Below are 26392 nucleotides of genomic sequence, written 5' to 3' on the forward strand. Positions count from 1 at the left end.
CTGCTAATGGTCGTCTAGTCTATACGACCAATAGGAGGGGTGGCACCCCTGCCACCTCAGTCCTATCCCTTCAGGGGGATCGTCGGTGTCTTGGACAACCGCAATCCCCCTTAGACCCGTAATGACCCGGAATCGCGCAAATCGCAAGTGTGAATTCACTTGCAATTTGCTGCAATCGCCGACATGGGGGGGGGGTCTGATGACCCCCTGGGCATTTGCTCGGGGTGCCTGCTGATCGATATCAGCCATCACCCCGGTCCGACCCCTGCCCGCTTCGAGGCAGGGACCAAAATTCCCACGTCCGTACATGTACGTCATGGGTCCTTAAGTAAGAGGGTCCCATGACGTACCGGTACGACATGTGTCCTGAAGAGGTTAAATAAAATAGGACCCAAGACTGACCCCTGTGGTACCCCACTAGTAACAGTCACCCAATCAGAATAAGTACCATTAATTACCATCCTCTGTTTCCTATCATTGAGCCAGTTACTTACCCACTTACACACATTTTTTCCCAGTCCAATCCTTCTCATTTTATTCACCAACCTTTTATGTGGCACTGTATCAAATGCTGTGGAAAAATCCAGATATACAACATCCAGCAATTCCCCTTGGTACAGTCTGGAGCTCACCTCCTCATAAAAGCTGATCAGGTTAGTTTGACCGCTCCCTCTTAAACCCATGCTGATATGGAGTCATACATTTATTTTTATCAAGATACTCCAAAATAGCATCTCTTAGAAAACCCTCAAACAATTTACATTCAACTGAGGTTTAACTAACAGGTCTATAATTCCCGGGGTCACCTTTTCACCCTTTTTTTAATATTGGCACCACATTTGCTATGCACCAGTCCTGGGGAACCTTCACTGTCACTATAGAGTCCTTGAATATTAAAAATAAGGGTCTGTCTTTTAACTTGCCATCTGGACCTGGTGATTTGTCTCTTTAGATTTTTTGTTGGCACTGTACTTCTTCCTGGGTTAGACAGGTGATCTGTACTGGGGATTTTACCGTATCATGACGTATTTCACCTGGGATTTAATTTGCCTCTGTATCAGTACATTCCTATAAACATGGTGGTGTATGCAAAGCTTTGCTTCCTAGCCCTTGCTGCATACCCCTATGTACACTACAGACTAGGCCTGGGTCACCGATGCCCCCACAAGAATTGTGCCCCCTCATGGGACTGCCCCCCTCCACCCATGCACTGTAGAGAAAATAATTTCCAGTGACTCACCAGCTGTTGTAATCTACAATGCCCATCATCTGCAGGCAGAATATTATGATGGGAGCTGTAGTTCTGCAACTACTGGAAAGTAACAGGTGGGGTAATATGACCATGCACCTCACAGTCTCCAGCGCTGATCGCCGCAACTGCATCACAGGGGATGCGCCGGACAGGGACAGGGAAGGGAGTGTGTTCCCTTGCTCTGGTCACAATTGGCTTTTTTTTTGCATCCGTGTGCTAAAGACACCGATGCAAATGAATGAGGGGAGAGTGGGCTGGTGATCCGTCAGCTAAGGCTGCAGCGGTGAGGATCCTGTAGGATCCCAATCCCAGTGCAGTGCTCTACCCTATAGGGATGTTTGATATTTTACATATGGCAGCACGTGTACTCCTTTACATATATGTAAGTGGTGCACATTTGCTTTTACCAACTTTGCTTTGCTGTACAACCCCTTTAAGTGTGCAAGTCTGGAGCTAATATACATGCTGGGCACACATCTGGAGCACAGACAAAATGGCCAAAATGAATATGGCTACCAAATAACAAATTCTGCAACGTAGAGTATGGAGAAACCTTAAAATGTTTGGTATAATCTAGGTGTCTATAGTCTTTATTACTGAATTATGGGGATAACAATTAATCTTTACAGCATTTAAATTAATGATTACGTTGTTGCTATTCTGATAACTAGACAAATAACATCAGGACTGAAGTCTGCATGTGCGCTCTTAAACTGGTGAGTCATAATTAAGTTATGATCAAACATCACATTTCTCTGGAATAGATCGATACTTTACCTTCCTGTACACAATAGCACACATGGATACATAAAAATAGACAGTAAATACACAGATATTTACCATTGGCTAAAATAGGGACACTTGGGGTCTGATCTGAACGTTTTCCACCTGTTTACAAAAGAAACATATGTTAGTTTAATAGGCATTATTTTTCGACCAGTTTAATGAATATTATGAAATGTTTAGTTTTGCAGAACCCAGTCCTTTAAGTTCTGCAAAACTAAACTTTTTTTTAGTCCGGCAACAAAACCGGATACGGAAAACCAGATCACTAGCTGACTCCGTCCAGCTGATTCAAATGAATGGGGTGCGGTCCAGCGGGCAATACAGCAGTGGCTGGTTTTTAAATTCTCCTTCAAAAATGACTTGATAAGTTTTAGACACTTAAAAAAAAAAAAAAAACACTGTGAGAAACCATCAGAAAGAGAAAGCCAGCACAGTACGCTTAGTTTAAACATCAATAAAAGATGCAAGTTTTCTTTTTACTACTTTTAACACACTAGTCTGCCAGGTCTTACAAAAGGTGAGTGGCCTTGATAAAGGTGTGAAGTCTAGATAAATGGGAGGAGGTCTAAATGCCAACATTTTGGTAAATGATTCTGGTGTGAAGTAAGCCAACTAATAGATGATCTGACTTTAGACTAGACAGTGTACCAATACATAAAATTTATCAATAAGCCCGATACACTTTAATAGATCAGGTTAATTTTAAGGGGTACTACGGTGAAAAACCTTTTTTTTTTTTTTTGTTTAAATCAACTGGTGCCTGAAAGTTAAACAGATTTGTAAATTATATTGCAAAAAAGAAAAGGAATGTGCAGCTCACAATTAACTAGCTGAGGTAAGGAGGTTATACACCTGGTGTTGGGTAATATAGTAAAAATTTAACAAAAACAACACCTTTAAGCTAGTATCAGAAAAACTGATATATAAATAAAAACTGGTTAAATATAAATTAAGAATGTGCTTCAATTATATGATACAAATTAATATAAAATTTTATTAAAATACAAATATATAAGCAAATTAAACCTCATAGCACAGGGCCCTTGTGCAGAGGTGATGTAAAATAAAGTTATAATATCACAACTTATACGTTAGTTAATAAATACTGATAACTAGCACTGTTTTTATAAAGAAGATACGTTTTTCCGGTATCTGATAATCCAGAAAGTAATGAAATGTCCCATATTTTAAGTCCTGATATGATGATAGGATAGAGATATAGTTACCAGCCTGGTAGATGGCTCAGCCGTAGTCTCCTTAGGACAATAGGTGAGGTCCACAATACTTGAGTGGTGTACAATGCTAGCATGCGTTACCGCGGCCGTCTGCCTGCCACAGACCGAGATGACATTGGAAATGTGCCGCTCCCAAGGTGCTCGCTGATGGATGGTAACAAACGGCTTCTAGATGCAGACCTCGTGGTGTCCTATGGTGTGTGACGTCACAGGCAATCGGCAAGATTACCTGGATGCTGGATCAGGATAGTACGGCTGCTGAATAAACACCTTTGGCTGCTTTCGGGCTAGTCTGGAAGTCCTCAGGTAAATGCGTGCTCGATCGCATCGGTGGTGCAATAAAACTTTTTAGAAAACACCTAGACGCGTTTCAGGGCACTTATGAATAAAAACAGCCCTTTGCTCAGTAGGCATATATTCTGATACTAGCTTTGAGGGGTTGGTTTTTGTTTAATTTTTATTAGATTTGTAAATTACTTCTATTAAAAAATCTTAATCCTTCCTGTACTTATTAGCTGCTGAGTACTACAGTGGAAATTCTTTTTTTCCGTTTGAAACACAGAGCTGTCTGTTGACATCATGAGCACAGTGCTCTCTGCTGACATATCTGTCCATTTTAGGAACTGTCCAAAGTAAAAGGAAATCCCCATAGCAAACATGTGCTGTTCTGGACAGTTCCTAAAATGGACAGAGATGTCAGCAGAGAGCACTGTGCTCATGATGTCAGCAGACAGCTCTGTGTTTCAAAAAGAAAATAATTTCCGCTGTTGTATTCAGCAGCTAATAAGTACAGGAAGGATTAAGATTTATTAATAGAAGTAATTTACAAATCTGTTCAACTTTCTGTCAACGGTTGATTTAACCTCTTCAGGACGCAGGGCGTATGGATACACCCTGCATTCCGAGTACTTAAGGACGCAGGGCGTATCCATACGCCGTGGGAATTCCGGTCCCCACCGCTAGCCGGTTGGGGACCGGAGCCGGATGCCTGCTGAAATCGTTCAGCAGGCATCGCGGCATATCGCCCAGGGGGGTCATTATGCCCCCCCATGTCGGCAATGGCCGGAGATCGCTGGACAATTCAGTCCAGCGATCTGCGGCGATTCCGGGTCAATCAGGTCTCCAGTGACCCGGAATTACTGGCTGATCGGGGCAGTCTCTGACAGCCCCGAACAGCCATAGCCAGCAGGGTTGAGGTGGCACTGGTGCCACCTCACGAACGCCCTTATTCGTCGGCCGGCTTACCGGCTGACCAATCAGGGCACCTGCTGCGGGCATCACTCCCGCAACCCGCTCCGCCCCTCTTCCGGAGGACGTGAGCGGGTGCGGGACGTGGACCCCGGCAGCTGGAGACCCCGGTCCCCGGCGTCCCTTTTGGGATCGGGGCCCCAGGAGCGACGGCGGCGAGGGACTGACCTGTGTACCGGAGCAGCAGTAGGAGGTGAGTGACAGCTTCCTGCTGTTGCTTAGCAACAGCTCCCAGCATGCAAAAAGGGCATGCTGGGAGCTCTAGTTATGCAACAGCAGGAGGCAGACCACCACAACTCCCAGCATTCCCTTATGGGCATGCTGGGACTTATAGTTTTACAACAGCTGGAGGCACATTTTTTTCTATGGAAAAGTGTACCTTCAGCTGTTACATAGTTACATAGTTAGTATGGTTGAAAAAAAGACATACGTCCATCAAGTCCAACCAGGGAATTGAAGGGAAGGGTGTAAGGGGATAAGGGAAAGGGATGTAGTTTTATAATTCTGCATAAGCATTAATGTTATTTTGTTCCAGAAATGTATCTAACCCTGTTTTAAAGCTGTTAATATAACTACAACTCCCAGCTTGCACAAACAGCTAAAGTGCATGCTGGGAGTTGTAGTGGTGCATCTGCTGGTTGCATAACTACAACTCCCAGCATGCCCATTGGCTGTCAGTGACTGCTGAGAGTTATAGTTTTGCAACAGTTATAGTCTGGAGAAGAAAAAGTTTAGTCTCAAGGGGCGACACGCCTTCTTTACCATGAGAACTGTGAACTTATGGAACAGTCTTCCTCAGGAACTGGTCACAGCAGGAACAATTAACAGCTTTAAAACAGGATTAGATACATTCCTGGAACAAAATAAGATTAATGCTTATGAAGAAATATAAAATCTCATCCCTTCCCCAATATCGCGCCACACCCCTACCCCTTAATTCCCTGGTTGAACTTGATGGACATATGTCTTTTTTCGACCGTACTAACTATGTAACTATGTAACTATGTAACTATGTAACAGCTGAAGGCACACTGGTTGTGAAACTCAGAGTTTTTTTCCCCACCTAACTCAGTGTTTCACGACCGGTGTGCTTCCAGCTGTTGCAAACTACAACTCCCAGCATGCACCGTATATGCTGGGAGTTGTAGTGTTGCAACAGCTGGAGGCACACTGGTTGTGAAACACTGAGTTAGGTCACAAACTCAGTGATACATAGCCAGTGTGCCTACAGCAGTTGCAAAACTAAAACTCTCAGCATGTACAGTCTGTCAGCGCATGCTAGGAGTTGTAGTTTTGCAATAGCTGGATGTCCCCCCCCCCCCCCTCCCCAATGTGAACGTACAGGGTACACTCACATGGGCGGAGGTTTACAGTAAGTATCCGGCTGCAAGTTTGAGCTGCGGAAAATTTTCTGCCGCAGCTCAAACTGCCAGCGAGAAACTACTGTGAACCCCTGTCCGTGCGACTGTACCCTAAGAACACTACACTAACACAAAATAAAGTAAAAAACACTACATATACACATACCCCTCCCCTCCCCAATAAAAATGAAAAACGTCTGGTACGCCACTGTTTCCAAAACGGAGCCTCCAGCTGTTGAAAAACAACTACTCCCAGTATTACCAGACAGCCACTGACTGTCCAGGCATGCTGGGAGTTTTACAACAGCTGGAGGCACCCTGTTTGGGAATCACTGGCGTAGAATACCCCTATGTCCACCCCTATGCAAGTCCCTCATTTAGGCCTCAAATGGGCATGGCGCTCTCACTTTGGAGCCCTGTCGTATTTCAAGGGAACAGTTTAGGGTCACATATGGGGTATCGCCGTACTCGGGAGAAATTGTGTTACAAATTTTGGGTGGTATTTTCTGCCTTTACCCTTTTTAAAAATGTAAAATTTTTGGGAAAACAAGCATTTTAGGTAAAAAAATTTTTTTTTACATATCCAAAAGTCGTGAAACACCTGTGGGGTATAAAGGTTCACTTAGCCCCTTGTTACATTCACCGAGGAATCTAGTTTCCAAAATAGTATGCCAAGTGTTTTTTTTTTTTGCTGTCCTGACACCATAGAGGCGTGTTAAATGCGACATACCCCCCGAGCAAAATTTGGTCTCAAAAAGCCAAAAATGACTCCTCTTCTGAGCATTGTAGTTCGCCCGTAGTGCACTTCAGGCCAACTTATGGGGTACCTCCATACTCAGAAGAGATGGGGTTACAAATTTTGGGAGGTATTTTCTGCTATTAACCCTTGCAAAAATGTGAAATTTGGGGGGAAACACATTTTTGTGAATTTTTTTTTTTTACATATGCAAAAGTCGTGAAACACCTGTGGGGTATTAAGGCTCACTTTATTCCTTGTTACGTTCCTCAAGGGGTCTAGTTTCCAAAATGGAATGCCATGTGTTTTTTTTTTTTGCTGTTCTGGCACCATAGTGGCTTCCTAAATACAACATGCCCCCCAAAAACCATTTCAGAAAAACGTACTCTCCAAAATCCCCTTGTCGCACCTTCGCTTCTGAGCCCTCTACTGCGCCCGCCGAACACTTTACATAGACATATGAGGTATGGCCTTACTCGAGAGAAATTTGGCTACAAATATAAGTATAAATTTTCTCCTTTTACCCCTTGTAAAAATAAAAAAATTGGGTCTACAAGAACATGCGAGTGTAAAAAATGAAGATTGTGAATTTTCTCCTTCACTTTGCTGCTATTCCTGTGAAACACCTAAATGGTTAAAACGCTGACTGAATGTCATTTTGAATACTTTGGGGGGTGTAGTTTTTATAATGGGGTCATTTATGGGGTATTTCTAACATGAAGACCCTTCAAATCCACTTCAAACCTGAACTGGTCCCTGAAAAATAGTGAGTTTGGAAATTTTGTGAAAAATTGGAAAATTGCTGCTGAACTTTGAAGCCCTCTGGTGTCTTCCAAAAGTAAAAACATGTCAATTTTATGATGCAAACATAAAGTGGACATATTGTATATGTGAATAAAAAAAAATATTTGAAATATCCATTTTCCTTACAAACAGAGAGCTTCAAAGTTAGAAAAATGCAAAATTTTCAAATTTTCATAAAATTTGGGGATTTTTCACCAAGAAAGGATGCAAGTTACCACAAAATTTTACCACTATGTTAAAGTAGAATATGTCACGAAAAAACAATCTCGGAATCAGAATGATAACTAAAAGCATTCCAGAGTTATTCATGTTTAAAATGACAGTGGTCAGAATTGCAAAAAACGGCCGAGTCCTTAAGGTGAAAAAGGGCTAAGTCCTTAAGGGGTTAAAAAAAAGTTTTTCACCGGAGTACCTCTTTAACCCCTTAAGGACTTAGCCCTTTTTCACCTTAAGGACTCGGCCGTTTTTTGCAATTCTGACCACTGTCACTTTAAACATTAATAACTCCATGCTGGCTTCACTGATCTGGACTTTTTAAAGTTTTTTTTCAGTGACAGCCTGGTCAATCACATGGTGGAGCAAACAAACTTGTATGCCCAGCAGTTCATTGCCGCCCACCAACTTGATTCCATGGCGACTCCATGGAGCCCTAAATGTTCCCTTTTTATTTGAATTTTCCATAATTTGACCAATGTACCAAGTCCGGAATACATTCCAAAATATTACCCCCATAAATCACTAAATTGCCCAAAAAAAACTTTAAAAAAAAAAAAAAAAAAAACCTGATAAGACCTCTGGGGATGTTCTGTCAAAAATGGGTCATAGGTCACTGAGTCACTATCATCGGGGACTTTTTTATGTTGCCTCAAATGTGTAGCACTCTCTCTTCACCGGAGCTGGTGCGCATTTGAGGCAACAGGTTAGGGACGGCCACACACATCACATTCCCAGAATGATGACTCAGAGCTTAGGGTTTGGGGTGGGCAATTTTTTTTTAGTTTTGGCTATGCTCTGGGTCATCATTCTGGGAACTGTTTTATTATGTTTTATAATTTTCTGGCCCACTGTACCCCATATTATAGGCCTCTGTACCCCACCTGTCTACCCCAGTTACGGCCCGTTGTCCCCCATAGTGTTCCCCTATGTTAGGGCTCAGTATTTTAGGGCTCAGTGCTCCCCCCATTAACGCTCCTTCAGGGGGGGTCCCACATCCTGGTTCCATATCAAGCTCAAGGTCCCTGACTGCGCTCCCACTCAAGCAAGACCTGCTGTGCACCCGCCAAGCCGAAATCATCAAAAAATAAGGTATGTCCTTACTCCAAAGAATTGTATTTACAAATTGTGGGGTGTCTTTTCTGCTATTAACCCTTGTAAAAATGTAAAATTTGGGGGGAAACACACATTTTAGTGAAAAAAAAATATTTTTTTTACATATGCAAAAGTTGTGAAACTCCTGTGGGTATTAAGGCTTACTTTACCCCTTGTTACATTCCTCAAGGGGTCTAGTTTCCAAAATGGTATGCCATGTGGGGGGTATTTTGCTGTCCTGGCACCATAGGGGCTTCCTATGCATTTCAGCAAAGTTTGCAAATGTGACTCCTTCTCTTCTGAGCATTGTGACGCTCCTGCAGTGCACTTGATGTCCACTTATGTGGTACCTCCATACTCAGAAGAGATGGGGTTACAAATTTTGGGGGATCTTTTCTTCTATTAACCCTTGCAAAAATGTGAAATTTGTGGGGAAACCCACATTTTAGTGAAAATTTGTTTTTTTTACATATGCAAAAGTTGTGAAATCCCTGTGGGGTATTAAGGTTCACTTTACACCTTGTTACGTTCCCCAAGGGGTCTAGTTTCCAAAATATAATGCCATGTGGGTTTTTTTTTTTGCTGTCCTGGCACCATAGGGGCTTCCTAAATGCGGCATGCCCCCAGAGCAAAATTTGCTTCCAAAAAGCCAAATGTGACTACTCCTCTTCTGAGACCTGTAGTGCGCCAGCAGAGCACTTTTCACCCCCACATGGGGTGTTTTCTGAATCGGGAGAAATTGGGCTTCAAATTTTGGGGGGTATTTTCTGCTATTACCCTTTTTAAAAATGTAAAATTTTTGGGAAAACAAGCATTTTATGTAAAAAATATATATATATTTTTTACATTTGCAAAAGTCATGAAACACCTGTGGGGGTATTAAGGCTCACTTAATTCCTTGTTACGTTCCCCGAGGGGTCTAGTTTCCAAAATGGTATGCCATGTGGTTTTTTTTTGTTGCTGTTTTGGCACCCTAGGGGCTTCCTAAAGGGGACATGCCCCCCAAAAACCATTTCAGAAAAGTGTTCTCTCCAAAATCCCCTTGTCCCTCCTTCCCTTCAGAGCCCTCTACTGCGCCCGCCAAACTATTTACATAGACATAAGAGGTATGTGCTTACTCGAGAGAAATTGGGCTACAAAGAACAGTAAAATTTTCTCCTTTTACCCCTTGCAAAAATAAAAAAATTGGGTCTACAAGAACATGCGAGTGTAAAAAATGAAGATTTTGAATATTCTCCTTCACTTTGCTGCTATTCCTGTGAAACGCCTAAAGGGTTAAAGCACTTACTGAATGTCATTTTGAATACTTTGGGGGTGTAGTTTTTATAATGGGGTAATTTATGGGGTATTTCTAATATGAAGACCCTTCAAATCCACTTCAAAACTGAACTGGTCACTGAAAAATAGTGAATTTGAAAATTTTGTGAAAAATTTGAAAATTGCTGCTGAACTTTGAAGCTCTCTGGTGTCTTCCAAAAGTAAAAACTCATCAGTTTTATGATGCAAACATAAAGTAGACATATTGTATATGTGATCCCAATTTGTTTTTTATTTTGAATATCCATTTTCCTTACAAGCAGAGAGCTTCAAAGTTAGAAAAATGCTAAATTTTTATTTTTTTTTATCAAATTTTGGGATTTTTCACCATGAAAGGATGCAAGTTGCCACAAAATTTTACCACTATGTTAAAGTAGAATATGTCACGAAAAAACAATCTCGGAATCAGAATGATAACTAAAAGCATTCCAGAGTTATTAATGTTTTAAAGTGACAGTGGTCAGATGTTCAAAAAACGCTCTGGTCCTAAGGTGTAAAATGGCCTGGTCCTTAAGGGTTTAAAGACTGTCTAAGCTTGCACTGTGTAAGATTGACACAGTGTTAGTGAATCTGGGCCTATGTTTTAACAAGTGTTTCCCCTAAGGAGTTTAACCCCTTAAGGACCAGGCCATTTTACACCTTAGGACCAGAGCGTTTTTTGCACATCTGACCACTGTCACTTTAAACATTAATAACTCTGGAATGCTTTTAGTTATCATTCTGATTCCGAGACAGTTTTTTCGTGACATATTCTACTTTAATATAGTGGTAAAATTTTGTGGTAACTTGCATCCTTTCTTGGTGAAAAATCACCAAATTTGATGAAAAATTAGAAAATTTAGCATTTTTCTAACTTTGAAGCTCTCTGCTTGTAAGGAAAATGGATATTCCAAATAAAAAAAAATTTCATTCACATATACAATATGTCTACTTTATGTTTGCATCATAAAATTTACATGTTTTTACTTTTGGAAGACACCAGAGGGCTTCAAAGTTCAGCAGCAGTTTTCCAATTTTTCACAAAATTTTCAAACTCACTATTTTTCAGGGACCAGTTCAGGTTTGAAGTGGATTTCAAGGGTCTTCATATAAGAAATACCCCACAAATGACCCCATTATAAAAACTGCACCCCGAAAGTATTTAAAATGACATTCAGTCAGCATTTTAACCCTTTAGGTGTTTCACAGGAATAGCAGCAAAGTGAAGGAGAAAATTCACAATGGGTAAAAGGATAAAATTTATACTTGAATTTGTAGCCCAATTTCTCTCGAGTAACACATACCTCATATGTCTATGTAAAGTGTTCGGCGGGCGCAGTAGAGGGCTCAGAAGCGAAGGAGCGACATGGGGATTTTGGAGAGTATGTTTTTTCTGAAATGGTTTTTGGGGGGCATGTTGCATTTAGGAGGCCCCTATGGTGCCAGAACAGCAAAAAAAAACACATTGGAAAGGGAGGAGAAAAAGGGAACAAAAGACCAGCGCACCCTGTGCCGTTACCTCGTGGGGACAAGAGAAAAAATGGGGGTGGGAAGTTGCTCACCTTATTGCGTCGCGCTGCGAGCGCGACACCGTAATGGGCTTGGTATCGAAATAGTGCGATCCGCGGCAGCCTGTATCCTTCCGTTTCTCGAGATGGCCGAGGCGGTTTTGTCAAGATGCGCGTTCTGTGCCCATGGCAGAGGTCACAGAATAGAAAATCAGATACTCATCTGGCGCTCGCAGGATCCGTCCAGGTGGTCAATAAGGTAAAAGACTACAGGTGTGGTAAAGAGTTCAGTCTTTATTTCTTCATAAAGGACAGACAACGCGTTTCGAGGGATCTTCCCTCTTCCTCAGGTCATGGGTACAGAGACAGGTAACATAATGCTTTTTATATGCTCAAAAAGACCGCGAAAATCGGCTGGTTGGGTGACGTCACAGTCAGGTGTGCTTGTCAGGGAGGGGCAATGGGAAAGGTAAAGAAAAAAAAAAAAAAAAAAGGCAGTGTTGAAATACTGTTTGCAAATGCTCAAAATGTCTTTGATATTTAAGTCCATAGCAGGGGGGAAAGGTGATTGTGAGTTTTGCCGTGGTTGAGAGTCACTCGGTCTGATGCTTGCGCTTCGTGCCGTCCGGTCATGGATGCGTGCTGGTACTCCGTGTATCGTTGGGGTTTCTGGTGGTTATCATCGTATGCCGCTGCGGTTGGCAGGTTCTCGGTTCGGCATGGGAGGGGCTGTGGAGGTGCCTTGTAGGCGCTGCAGTCCCCCTGTCCGCGGACCACCGCCGCGCATGCGCAGACGGCCGTGTGTCAGCGGAGCAGTACACAGGTAAGGGAGGATATTAGCCGTATTGTACCTGCTACTTTTTCGGGATATGAAGCAGGACATATGTACGATAATGTTTCCGTTTTGCCATTGTCATTTATCAAAGTCCCACGTAATTGCGGAGGCAAGGCAGTGGGGGGGCGTGGGTGAGACATATTGGTGTCATATGTAGAATTGGTGCACATCGGTAAAACACATTAAGTGTCTGTGGTGCAGACGTCCGGAGTAAGTGTGCGGGTCGGCGGTGGGAAGGTTTGTGTATCTAAATCGGTAATGAGGTTCGGCGTATTCAAGGCCAAGGTGTGGTAGTTGAGTGTGCGTGGACCTTGTGAATTGGGGTATGGTGCGAACCCGTATATGGTGTCCGAGACGGGGAGGAGAGATGTGCTGGGGGGATTAATGAATTAATTCTGTTAATTCATTCAAGCCCTGAGGCTGCAACGAGTTCAGGCTGTAGATCCAAAACATCTCTTTTCTGACTAGTGCTTCAAATCTATTGGTGAGATGTCCCGGTACTTGGTCAATAGGTGTAATTGTAATTGGGTTGGTACTTCCAGGGTGATGTTGGCTGCAGTGACGCGATAATCCGTGTAATTGGTAGCCTTTCCTTATGTTGGCCCGATGTTGGTTCAGTCTAATATGTAGGGGTTGTGTGGTCCTGCCCACGTATTGCTTCATACATTCACATTGGATAAGGTACACAATGTAATTGGATTGGCATGTAAGATGCTTCTTTATGGGAAAAGATTGTCCAGTGCTGGTACTGGAAAAGTGGGTTTTATCATGGCAAATGGTAAGGCAACATAGACACCTTGGTTTGTTGCACCTGAAAGAACCTTTCTTTTTTTGGTATTCTTGTTCTTGTTTGAGGGAATGTCTTTGTAGTTTGCTTGGGGCGAGCATTCCTTTCAGGGTGGGAGCTCGACGGAATATGATCCTGGGTTTGGTTGGGATGATATCTTTCAGATAGGGATCGGACTGTAGAATGTGCCAATGTTTCTGTAGAATGTTCTTTACAGACTGTTGGCCAGCTGAGTATGTTGTGATGAAATTTCAACGGTAGAGGTTCTTCTTTTGTGTCGCTCATTTCTTTTTGTTGTTTCAGTGAGCTTGTTTTTTTGTCCATGCATTCCTCTTGGTTTAATGTCTTGGTCCTGGAGTAGGCATTTTGGATAAGTGTTTTTGGATACCCTTTAGCTAGGAAGCGTTTTTCCAGGGTTTTTGCCTGTGTCACGAAGGTCGTATCCTCGGTGCAATTTTTTCTGACCCTTTTGTATTGTCCGAAGGGTGTATTCTCCCTCCATTTTTTGAAATGGCCACTGTGGAAGGAAATATAACTATTTGAGTCCACTGTTTTGAAGAACGTGGATGTTATGATGGCTCCTTCTTTGTGGGTAATTTCCAGGTCCAAAAATTCCATGAATAAATTGGCGAAGGCAGGGGCTACCCTTGTGCCCATGGCGGTGCCACGTATTTGATGGAATGTTTGCCCATCGTATTGGAAGAAGTTGTTCTTGAGGACTGTTTCCAGGCAGGTTGTTAAGAATGTGACTTGTTCTGTGGGGACATCAGGGTCTCTTTCTAGGAAATACCTAGTGCACTGTACACCAATGTCATGGCGTATATTGGTATATAACGCCGTTACGTCCATTGTTACCAAGATCATGTCGTCCACCCATGCTATGGGTTTGAGTAGTGAAATGAGTTGGTCGGAGTTTTTTAGATAACTGTCGAGATTTTGGACGTATGTCTGCAATATAAGGTCCAAGTAGTGTGACATATTGCAGGTACTGCTGTCAATCCCTGAAATGATGGGTCTCCCGGGGGGGCGTGTGGAGTTCTTGTGAATTTTGGGAAGGTGGTAATAGTAGGGGACAGAGGGATTCTGTATGAACATGAATTTTTTCTCTTGTTTGGAAATTACTTTTTTACTGAGACCGTCGTTGAGTAAGAACAAGATCTCTTTTTTTAAAAGAGGGAAAGGATCCCCTTTAACTCTTCTGTAATAGTTGGTGTCCTCCAGAAAGTGGCAGGCTTCCTGGTGGTAGTCTTCGTAATCCTGGATGTTTCTAGATCTTCACAATTTCACTCGCCGTCTGACACTACAGCGTCACTTCACACTCCCCAATACCCAAAAAAGTCACAAGAAGGACGAGGATCAAGAAACCACCGGAATACACCCTAATATGCATATCAAATCAAAATTCTATCCAGTAGAAAGTCAGGGTTTAAGATTGAAAACCTTCCATGAACTGGTAGCAGAGGACCTAAAGAAACTGCCAGACCGATTCCCGCAGAAATCCCAAGAGGGATACCTCACATGGGGAGATAAACAAGCTCTCAAAACTCTGAAAGAGAACAAGGATATCGTGATCAGACCAGCCGATAAGGGTGGGAGCCTGGTCATCCAGGATTACGAAGACTACCACCAGGAAGCCTGCCACATTCTGGAGGACACCAACTATTACAGAAGAGTTAAAGGGGATCCTTTCCCTCTTTTAAAAAAAGAGATCTTGTTCTTACTCAACGACGGTCTCAGTAAAAAAGTAATTTCCAAACAAGAGAAAAAATTCATGTTCATACAGAATCCCTCTGTCCCCTACTATTACCACCTTCCCAAAATTCACAAGAACTCCACACGCCCCCCCGGGAGACCCATCATTTCAGGGATTGACAGCAGTACCTGCAATATGTCACACTACTTGGACCTTATATTGCAGACATACGTCCAAAATCTCGACAGTTATCTAAAAAACTCCGACCAACTCATTTCACTACTCAAACCCATAGCATGGGTGGACGACATGATCTTGGTAACAATGGACGTAACGGCGTTATATACCAATATACGCCATGACATTGGTGTACAGTGCACTAGGTATTTCCTAGAAAGAGACCCTGATGTCCCCACAGAACAAGTCACATTCTTAACAACCTGCCTGGAAACAGTCCTCAAGAACAACTTCTTCCAATACGATGGGCACACATTCCATCAAATACGTGGCACCGCCATGGGCACAAGGGTAGCCCCTGCCTTCGCCAATTTATTCATGGAATTTTTGGACCTGGAAATTACCCACAAAGAAGGAGCCATCATAACATCCACGTTCTTCAAAACAGTGGACTCAAATAGTTATATTTCCTTCCACAGTGGCCATTTCAAAAAATGGAGGGAGAATACACCCTTCGGACAATACAAAAGGGTCAGAAAAAATTGCACCGAGGATACGACCTTCGTGACACAGGCAAAAACCCTGGAAAAACGCTTCCTAGCTAAAGGGTATCCAAAAACACTTATCCAAAATGCCTACTCCAGGACCAAGACATTAAGCCAAGAGGAATGCATGGACAAAAAAACAAACTCACTGAAACAACAAAAAGAAATGAGCGACACAAAGAAGAACCTCTACCGTTGTAATTTCATCACAACATACTCAGCCGGCCAACAGTCTGTAAAGAACATCCTACAGAAACATTGGCACATTCTACAGTCCGATCCCTATCTGAAAGATATCATCCCAACCAAACCCAGGATCACATTCCGTCGAGCTCCCACCCTGAAAGGAATGCTCGCCCCAAGCAAACTACAAAGACATTCCCTCAAACAAGAACAAGAATACCAAAAAAAGAAAGGTTCTTTCAGGTGCAACAAACCAAGGTGTCTATGTTGCCTTACCATTTGCCATGATAAAACCCACTTTTCCAGTACCAGCACTGGACAATCTTTTCCCATAAAGAAGCATCTTACATGCCAATCCAATGTCATTGTGTACCTAATCCAATGTGAATGTATGAAGCAATACGTGGGCAGGACCACACAACCCCTACATATTAGACTGAACCAACATCGGGCCAACATAAGGAAAGGCTACCAATTACAGGGATTATCGCGTCACTGCAGCCGACATCACCCTGGAAGTACCAACCCAATTACAATTACACCTATTGACCAAGTACCGGGACATCTCACCAATAGATTTGAAGCACTAGTCAGAAAAGAGATGTTTTGGATCTACAGCCTGAACTCGTTGCAGCCTCAGGGCTTGAATGAATTAACAGAATTAATTCATTAATCCCCCCAGCACATCTCTCCTCCCCGTCTCGGACACCATATACGGGTTCGCACCATACCCCAATTCACAAGGTCCACGCACACTCAACTACCACACCTTGGCCTTGAATACGCCGAACCTCATTACCGATTTAGATACACAAACCTTCCCACCGCCGACCCGCACACTTACTCCGGACGTCTGCACCACAAACACTTAATGTGTTTTACCGATGTGCACCCATTCTACATATGACACCAATATGTCTCACCCACGCCCCCCCCACTGCCTTGCCTCCGCAATTACGTGGGACTTTGATAAATGACAATGGCAAAATGGAAACATTATCGTACATATGTCCTGCTTCATATCCCGAAAAAGTAGCAGGTACAATACGGCCAATATCCTCCCTTACCTGTGTACTGCTCCGCTGACACACGGCCGTCTGCGCATGCGCGGCGGTGGTCCACGGACAGGGGGACTGCAGCGCCTACAAGGCACCTCCACAGCCCCTCCCATGCCGAACCGAGAACCTGCCAACCGCAGCGGCATACGATGATAACCACCAGAAACCCCAACGATACACGGGAGTACCAGCACGCATCCATGACCGGACGGCACGAAGCGCAAGCATCAGACCGAGTGACTCTCAACCACGGCAAAACTCACAATCACCTTTCCCCCCTGCTATGGACTTAAATATCAAAGACATTTTGAGCATTTGCAAACAGTATTTCAACACTGCCTTTTTTTTTTTTTTTTCTTTACCTTTCCCATTGCCCCTCCCTGACAAGCACACCTGACTGTGACGTCACCCAACCAGCCGATTTTCGCGGTCTTTTTGAGCATATAAAAAGCATTATGTTACCTGTCTCTGTACCCATGACCTGAGGAAGAGGGGCGATCCCTCGAAACGCGTTGTCTGTCCTTTATGAAGAAATAAAGACTGAACTCTTTACCACACCTGTAGTCTTTTACCTTATTGACCACCTGGACGGATCCTGCGAGCGCCAGATGAGTATCTGATTTTCTATTCTGTGACTTCTGCCATGGGCACAGAACGCGCAAAAAAAAACACATGCCATAGCATTTTGGAAACTTGACCCCTTGAGGAACGTAACAAGGAATTAAGTGAGCCTTAATACCTAACAGGTGTTTCACGACTCTTGCATATGTAAAAAAAAAAAAAAAAAAAAAAAACACTGAAATGTGTGTTTCCCCCCAAATTTCACATTTTTGCAAGGGTTAATAGCAGAAAATACCCCCCAAAATTTGTAACCCCATCTCTCCTGAGTATGTAGGTACCCCATAAGTTAGCCTGAAGTGCACTACGGGCGAACTACAATGCTCAGAAGAGAAGGAGTCATATTTGGCTTTTTGAGAGCAAATTTTGCTCGGGGGGCATGTCGCATTTAGGAAGCCCCTATGGTGCCAGAACAGCAAAAAAAAACACTTGGCATACCATTTTGGAAACTAGACCCCTTGAGGAACGTAACAAGGAATAAAGCGAGCCTTAATACCCCACAGGGGTTTCACGACTTTTGCATATGTAAAAAAAATTACAAAAAATTTCACAAAAATGTGTGTTTCCCCCCAAATTTCACATTTTTGCAAGGGTTAATAGTAGAAAAGACCCCCCAAAATTTGTAACCCCATCTCTTCTGAGTATGGAAATACCCCATGTGTGGACGTCAAGTGCTCTGCTGGCGCACTACAATGCTCAGAAGAGAAGGAGCGCCATTGAGCTTTTGGGGAAATTTTTTTTGGAATGGAAGTCAGGGGCCATGTGCATTTACAAAGCCCCCCGTGGTGCCAGAACAGTGGACCCCCCACATGTGACCCTATTTTGGAAACTACACCCCTCACAGAATTTAATAAGTGGTGCAGTGAGTATTTACACCCCACTGGCGTTTGACAGATCTTTGGAACAGTGGGCTGTGCAAATGAAAAAAAAATTTTTTCATTTTCACGGACCACTGTTCCAAAAATCTGTCAGACACCTGTGGGGCGTAAATGCTCACTGTACTCCTTATTACATTACGTGAGGGGTGTAGTTTCCAAAATGGGGTCATATGTGGGTATTTATTTTTTTGCGTTTGTCAGAACCGCTGTAAAATCAGCCACCCCTGTGCAAAGCAGCAATTTAGGCCTCAAATGTACATGGTGCGCTCTCACTCCTGAGCCTTGTGCGCCCGCAGAGCATTTTACGCCCACATATGGGGTATTTCTGTACTCAGGAGAAATTGCGTTACAAATTTTGGGGGTCTTTTTTTCCTTTTAACGCTTGCGAAAATAAAAAGTATAGGGCAACACCAGCATGTTAGTGTAATTTTTTTATTTTTTTTTTACACTAACAAGCTGGTGTAGCCCCAACTTTTCCTTTTCATAAGGGATAAAAGGAGAAAAAGCCCCCCAAAATTTGTAGTGCAATTTCTCCTGAGTACAAAGATACCCCATATGTGGCCCTAAAATGGTTCTTTGAAGTACAACAGGGCTCCGAAGTAAGAGAGCTCCATGCGCATTTGAGGACTAAATTAGGGATTGCATAGGGGTGGACATAGTGGTATTCTACGCCAGTGATTCCCAAACAGGGTGCCTCCAGCTGTTGCTAAATTCCCAGCATGCCTGGACAGTCAGTGGCTGTCAGGAAATGCTGGGAGTTGTTGTTTTGCAACAGCTGGAGGCTCCGTTTTGGAAACACTGCCATACAGTACGGTTTTCATTTTTATTGGTTTGGACAGTGTAAGGGGGTGTATATGTAGTGATTTACTCTTTATTATGTGTTAGTGTAGTGCTTTTAGGGAACATTCGCACTGACGTGTTACGGTGAGTTTCTCGCTAGGAGTTTGAGCTGCGGCGAAAAATTTGCCGCAGCCCAAACTTGAAGCAGGAAACTAACTGTAAACCTGCCTGTGTGAATGTACCCTGTACGTTCACATGGGGGGGCAAACCTCCAGCTGTTTCAAAACTACAACTCCCAGCATGTACTGACAGACCGTGCATGCTGGGAGTTGTACTTTTGCAACAGCTGGAGACACACTGGTTGGAAAACCTTCTGTTAGGTTCTGTTACCTAACTCAGTATTTTCTAACCTGTGTGCCTCCACCTGTTGCAAAACTACAACTCCCAGCATGTTCTGATCGCCGAAGGGCATGCTGGGAGATGTAGTTATGCAATAGCTGGAGGTACGCAACTACAACTCCCAGCATGCCAAAACAGCTGATTGCTGTTTGGACATGCTGGGATTTGCAGTTTTGCAACATCTGGAGGCCTACAGTTTTAGAGAACACTGCAAAGTGATCTCCAAACTGTGGTCCTCCAGCTGTTGCAAAACTACAATTCCCAGCATGCCCTGACAGCAAACAGTTGTTTGGGCATTATAGGAGCTGTAGTTTTGCAAGATCTGGAAGGCTACAGTTTAGGGACCACTATATAGTGGTCTCAAACCGTAGCCCTCCAGCTGTTGCAAAACTACATATTCCAGCATGCCCAAACAGCTGTCTGGGCATGCTGGGAGTTGTAGTTTTGCAACATCTGGAGGGCTACAGTTAGAGACCACAGTATAATGGTCTCAAACTGTACCCTCCAGATGTTGCTAGGCAACTCACCGGCTTCCGTCGGATCCAGCCGCACGTCATCGCCGCCCGCCGATCTCCGTCGCCCGCAGCCTCCGTCGCCCGCCCGGATCGGTAAGTGGATCTTCGGCACCGGTCCCCGTCGTTTCCCCGTCCTGCCCCGCCTATTGTGGGAGGCCAGGACGGGGAAAACGAAAGTAAACCCCCCAGCCCCCGATCTGCTATTGGTGGTCGCGTCTAGACCACCAATAGCAGGGATAGGAGGGGTGGCACCTGTGCCACCTCACTCCTATCGCTTCAGGGGGATCTTGGGTGTCTTAGACCCCCGCGATCCCCCTTACATTCCAAGTCACTGGGTCACTATAGACCCGTAATAACCCGGAATCGCGCAATTCGCAAGTGTGAATTCACTTGCGATTTGCCGCAATCGCCGACATGGGGGGGGGGGGGGGGGTCTGATGACCCCCCTGGGCATTTGCACGGGATGCCTACTGAATGATTTCAGCAGGCATCGCGGTCCGATCCCCGCCCGGCGCACGGCGGGGACCGGAACTGCCCATGACGTAACTGTACGTCCTTGGTCCTTAAGACCCAGGGTGTCGGAACATACCGTTACGTCATGGCTCCTGTAGGGGTTAAAGGGGTATTCCAGGAAAAAACTTTTTTATATATATCAACTGGCTCCAGAAAGTTAAACAGATTTGTAAATTACTTCTATTAAAAAATCTTAATCCTTTCAGTACTTATGAGTTTCTGAAGTTAAGGTTGTTCTTTTCTGTCTAAATCCTCTTTGATGACACCTGTCTCGGCAAACGCCCAGTTTAGAAGAGGTTTGCTATGGGGATTTGCTTCTAAACTGGGCGTTTCCCGAGACAGGTGTCATCAGAGAGGATTTAGACAGAAAAGAAAACCTTAACTTCAGAAGCTCATAAGTACTGAATGGCAATAAAAACCTACATAGGAGGGCTGATGAAAGACTAAAACAAATTGAGGTATGTCATCACTCTTTGTAAAAATCGTAATCTTTGGGTGAATGAGGTCCACTGAGTGAATGCTTTATGGAACTTTTGATGTATATGAACTGTATATTTTTAAGCATTAAATGCATTCCCTTTTTTAGCTTGCTTGGTCTCTTTTATGAAACTGAAAACGGTCACCTGTTCACCCTCACTAAACCCATAGGTGCTGGTCACATGAGCTCCTGTGCCTACCAAGCACTAGCACCCATGAATATCCATGTCCAGCCGGCAGGCCCACCTCCACTGAAGACAGAAGAGGATCTTCAGAGGGATGGGGTGCCAGACTTCAGGTATGTATATGAGTCTCCCCTTCAACCGCACTATAACCCGGTGTATTGGGTTTAGTGTGGGTAAACGGGTGACCGTTTTCCTTTTAAACAGTGTTAAAAAAATTAAACAATGAAATGCATGTGAAAGCAAAATCTATTAAAACTATTTAACTTACCTATGCAAGTCTTGCCATCAGAATGCAGTATAAACTTTACATGACAGCCACAATGTGGACCATGATCAGTATCATCACATGTATGTTGACAACCACCATTTCCATAGTTGCAAGTCACTGTATCATAGGAAAAATTTAGAAAATATAGAATTTCAATGACTTTACATATCTAGTTCTGATATTAAAGGGACACACTGATTCTGAAAAACGTATCCCCTATGATAAGTGTCTGATCATGGGGGGTCTGACCGGTGTGACTCCTAGTTGTCTAATTTTGCCCATACATCAATTCCCTGTCATTTCTTACCCATATACTGTATTCAGTTTTTTAAACAGATCAGATGTCATTTATCTTATTACCATACTGTCATGGTAAAAATTACTTAAATGTCTTTATACTGTAGGACTAGACAATATAGTGTAAATAAAGGATTACAAATAGAGATGAGCAAACTTTAGAAAAATTTGATTTGGCTAATTCGCTGAATTTTCCGAAAAAATTTGTTCCGGGTCCAATTTATTTGCGGTGAATCTGTATTAAAAATGGCTATTTCTGGCCTACAAAGAGCCACAATAGGGGTGTAGAACAGTTTGCTTTATTCTAACACGCATTGGGAGTGTGCTATGTAAGTGAAATAATACTGTTATTCAGTATGACATGCAGATTACAGGCATTGCTATTAGAATCACTGCTGCAGAGGGTCGATGTGGCAGCAGGGAGACCATATGGTGTCAAAATTGAAGAGGATGAAGAGATTTTTTTCATGTCATTTTTATTTTATTTAATTAGAATTTATTTAAATTTTTTGAGTACCCATTCTGGTGAGCATCGAGCTGGCGGTCCTCCGGCAGGCGAGATACCAGCTGTTCCAGCCCCTGCTTCTCAGCACCCCCTGACTATGAAAGTGCGAATGTTTCATTTAATAAATTATGGTTCATTGTTATCCCTCCAAGCTGTTTCATTGGATTCTTGTGATAATTCCATAAGTAATATGACGTCGACGACCATAAGGCCTTAGTCTTGAAAAGAATACATAGTTTTTTTCAAATTTAAGATTTATATTCAATTCCAAAGTTTAATGTCCCGGTGTTTACTTTGAACTAATACTGTATGACCAATCTAACAAGTAGTAACATGGCGGCACAGTGACAGAGCCTAAAGGTGGCAGCAGCATGAGGAGACTGTAACGGAGCTGGATGTGGATCCTCTAACCTGTGTGGCTGATGACTCAGACTGTATAGGGGAGCCGAAGGTGCCGCTGGTATTCACCAGAGCCCACCACAAGGCAGGATGGGCTTGCTGCGGCAGGTGACACCCAGGTCGCTACCCCCGACATGGCTTGACCACACAGGTAGCTGGGCAAGGCAAGGTACCGAAGGATAAGGCAGTAGCGTAGTCAAAGGTAGCAGAAGGTCAAGGCAGGCGGCAAAGGTGCGGAATCTAATAACGTAGAGGAAAGTCTGGATACACGAGTAAGGCTATGAGGAATGCTTACCGTAATCTCAGGCTAGGGGCACCGAAGAATCGGCAGGGAAGTGTAGGAGGTGCATTGATTTATAGAATGGTGTCAGGTGGGCATACTGGCCCTTGAAATTTTTAGCTCTGGCGTGCACGCCCTAAGGGACGGGGACGCGCGCACCGGTGCTGAGACAGCAGGGGAGAGAGGTGAGTGACGGGTTGGGATACGCATGCGGGCGCGTGCCGCAATGCAAATCCCAGCCCCGCTGGCAGTCGGGTACAAGGGAACAATCCGTTCGCAGCCGGTGCAGGCGACCGGAGCGCGGAGCATGACAGAAATCATAATCTGGCAGGCCCAGCAGTACTCCCAGGCCCAGCAGTATCACTAAACCGTATAGTTGCTGAATGACACAGCCTGGAGCAGGCGGCAGCATAAGTAGACACTAGGCCTTCACAATCCCTAAGATTAAAAGATGAATTTTAAAATTGAAGAATTATGTTAGCTAGTGCTACCATAAAATATTTGTAGGTAATGTCCCAGGCCCAGCAGCATCAGTAAACCATATATTGGCTGAATAACACAGCCTGGAGGTGGCTGAAGCATGAGAAGACCATATAGTGTCTGAATGGCACAGCCTGGAGGTGGCTGAAGCATGAGGAGACCACATAGTTTCTGAGTGGCACAGCCTGGAGTTGGCAGAAGCATGAGGAGACCATTTAGTATCTGAATGGCACAGCCTGGAGTTGGCAGAAGCATGAGGAGACCATTGAAATTTAAGATTTTGGGGGACGTTGCGAGGCGCTCAATGAATATGGCCGCATAGTGAGTGAGCTCCCGCTCCCTGAGGCCATTTAACAGCTAAAATACCTGGTTAGCGGCCCATACTCCATGGGGAGAACCTCCTGCTGGTCCAGGAAGCCTCCCTCAGCACTCCAGACTTCCTTCCCGTCCTCCGGCTGCATAATTCGCTACTTGCGGCCCTCTGGCACCGCTGAGGGCCGCGGGTCCGCCATTACAGGACCTGCTTCTGGGCTCCGGTCCCACTCTGCGGGTGCTGCGCTGCCCTGGACTCCCTCCACTCCTGCAGTGCTGTCGCGCTCCACAGCTCCTGAGTGTGCTGCCAACCTGCCACTCACCTTCTCTGCCGCTGATTAGACCCTGCAGCTGCCCGGGAATCCTCTTCTGCTGCCGGCATCTGCGCTCCTCCTGCCTGCTCCACCGGAACCCACAGCTCCTACATCAGGTCAGGACTCTCTGTGTGCACCTCTGCACCTCGATGTCTCCCTGCCCCAGCTACAGTGCAGTGAGACAAGACCCTACCCAGCTGCCTCCTGCTTCTTTGGGGACTGTGGCCTCCCCCCCCCCTCAGCCCCTATGGCTGCCATCTTGGGCCTCTCTGGTGGTGGACCCTGCTCCTCCTTCCTCTGCTGTGCTGCCCTGTTCACCTGCTGTACTTGGGGGTTTCACTGTGACTGCCTCCTTTGCTCTGCTGGATTTGTCTGCTTGTGGTCCCCTCTCTGATCCTCCACTGGGGGTCCCCCTGCACGCCCAGGGTCCAACGCCTGCTCCCTGGTTCCAAAAGCTTCCAACCACCTGCCTGTGCCTTCCAGGATGCACCCCTCTTGTAAAATTAATGTGGGGGGCCCCTCGCTTCACTTCCCAGTGCACTTCCCCCCCCCCCTACCTCTCCTGGCATACCTGCTGATCCATTTCCTGGGGGGACCGGGACTGCCTGAGACGCTGTGTCTGATGCTGAGCTGGACTGTTCGGGCTTGCCAGGGATCTCCCCTGTCCCTTCTACAGGGAGTCACTTGCTTTCTCAAATGCCAACTAAAGAAGACTTTAAATCCCTGATCTCTGAGGTTAAAGACACCTGTCGGGCTGATATCTCTGCCCTCCGCTAGGATTTGCAACATGTCTCGGTCAGGGTTGAGGACGCTCATGATTCTACCAGAGCCTATGTCGCTCGCCTGCAGTCCACTATTGCTTCCCAGTCTGAATATTTTTTGGGGACCTTCATGATCACGTGGAGGACCTTGATAACCGGGGCCCCCGCAACAACATTCGGGTGTGAAGCTTGCCCGAGGTGACTCATAAGGAGGATCTGCAGGTAATGCTGGAAGCCATCTTTAACGATGCAGGACGAATACAGTGGAGATGAAAAGTTTGTGCACCCAGGTAAAAATTTGCATTAATGTGCATAAAGAAGCCAAGGAAAGATGGAAAAATATCCAAAAGGCATCAAATTACAGAGTAGAAATTCTTATAATATTAGATTTTATTTCCATCATTTATACTTTCAAAATAACAGAAAACAAAAAAATGGCGTCTGCAAAAGTTTGGGCACCCTGCAGAGTTAATATCTTGTACTGCCCCCTTTGGCAAGTATCACAGCTTGTAAACACTTTTTGAAGCCAGCCAAGAGTCTTTCAATTCGTGTTTGAGGTATCTTTGCCCATCCTTCCTTACAAAAGTCTTCAAGTTCTTTGAGATTTCTAGGCTGTCTGTCACGCACTGCTCTTTTAAGGTCTATCCATAGGTTTTCAATTATGTTGAGGTCAGGAGATTGTGAAGGCCATGGCAAAACCTTCAGTTTACACCTCTTGATGTAATCCCCCGTGGATTTCGAGGTGTGGTTAGGATCATTATCCATTTGTAGAAGCCATCCTCTCTTTAACTTCAGCTTTTTCACAGATGGCATCAAGTTAGCATCCAAAATTTGCTGAAATTTTATTGAATCAATTTTTCCTTCTACTCGTGAGATGTTCCCTGTACCACTGGCTGCAATACAACCCCAAAGCATGATTACTCTACCCCCATGCTTAACAGTTGGACAGAGGTTGTTTTCATTAAATTCTTCTCCAAACGTACTTTGCTCATTCCGGCCAAAAAGTTCAATTTTAACCTCATCGGTCCACAGAACTTGTTTCCAAAATGCATCAGGCTTGTCTATATGTTCATACCAACATTGTACTTGCACATTTAACTCTTCATTCACTCTGAAAAAAAGCTGATTCAAACGCTGATTTTTGTGGTGAGGACGTAGAAGAGGTTTTCTTCTGATGACTCTTCCATGAAGACCATATTTGTTTGTATGTATCTCCAGATCTTTCTGGAGGGATTGTGCAGTCAAACGTGGGTTTTGAATAGTTTTTCTCACAGTCCTGCGAGCTGTTCTGGCTGATATTTTTCTTGGTCTTCCAGATCTTGCTTTAACTTCCACTGTTCCTGGTGACTGCCATTTCTTAATTACATTCCGAACAGATGATATTGACATCTGAAAACCTTTTGCTATCTTCTTATAGCCTTCTCCAGCTTTGTGAGCGTCAACTATTTTCATTTTCAGATTTCTAGACAACTGCTTAGAAGAACCCATGGTGCTGATTGTTGGGGCAAGGTCAGATGAGTCTAGGCATTTATAACCTTTGAGATTGACATCACCTGGTCTTCCCAGATGATGATTGAGAACAATCCATGACACTGGCAG

General features: G+C 44.2%; 1 protein-coding gene across 1 annotated transcript in view; it reads right to left on the bottom strand.

Annotated features, from left to right (window-relative positions):
* Positions 1-26392, bottom strand: part of SCUBE3 (signal peptide, CUB domain and EGF like domain containing 3) — a 1482089-nt gene that overhangs the window by 905560 nt on the left and 550137 nt on the right. The window contains exons 9-10 of the mRNA XM_056557668.1: positions 21446-21562; positions 2093-2140 (exon numbers count right to left, since the gene is read on the bottom strand). Coding sequence (XP_056413643.1) covers positions 2093-2140; positions 21446-21562 — 165 coding nt within the window. The remainder of the gene's footprint in view (positions 1-2092; positions 2141-21445; positions 21563-26392) is intronic.

This window comes from Hyla sarda, chromosome 2 (assembly GCF_029499605.1).
Source record: "Hyla sarda isolate aHylSar1 chromosome 2, aHylSar1.hap1, whole genome shotgun sequence".
NCBI classification, from domain to species: Eukaryota; Metazoa; Chordata; class Amphibia; order Anura; family Hylidae; genus Hyla; species Hyla sarda.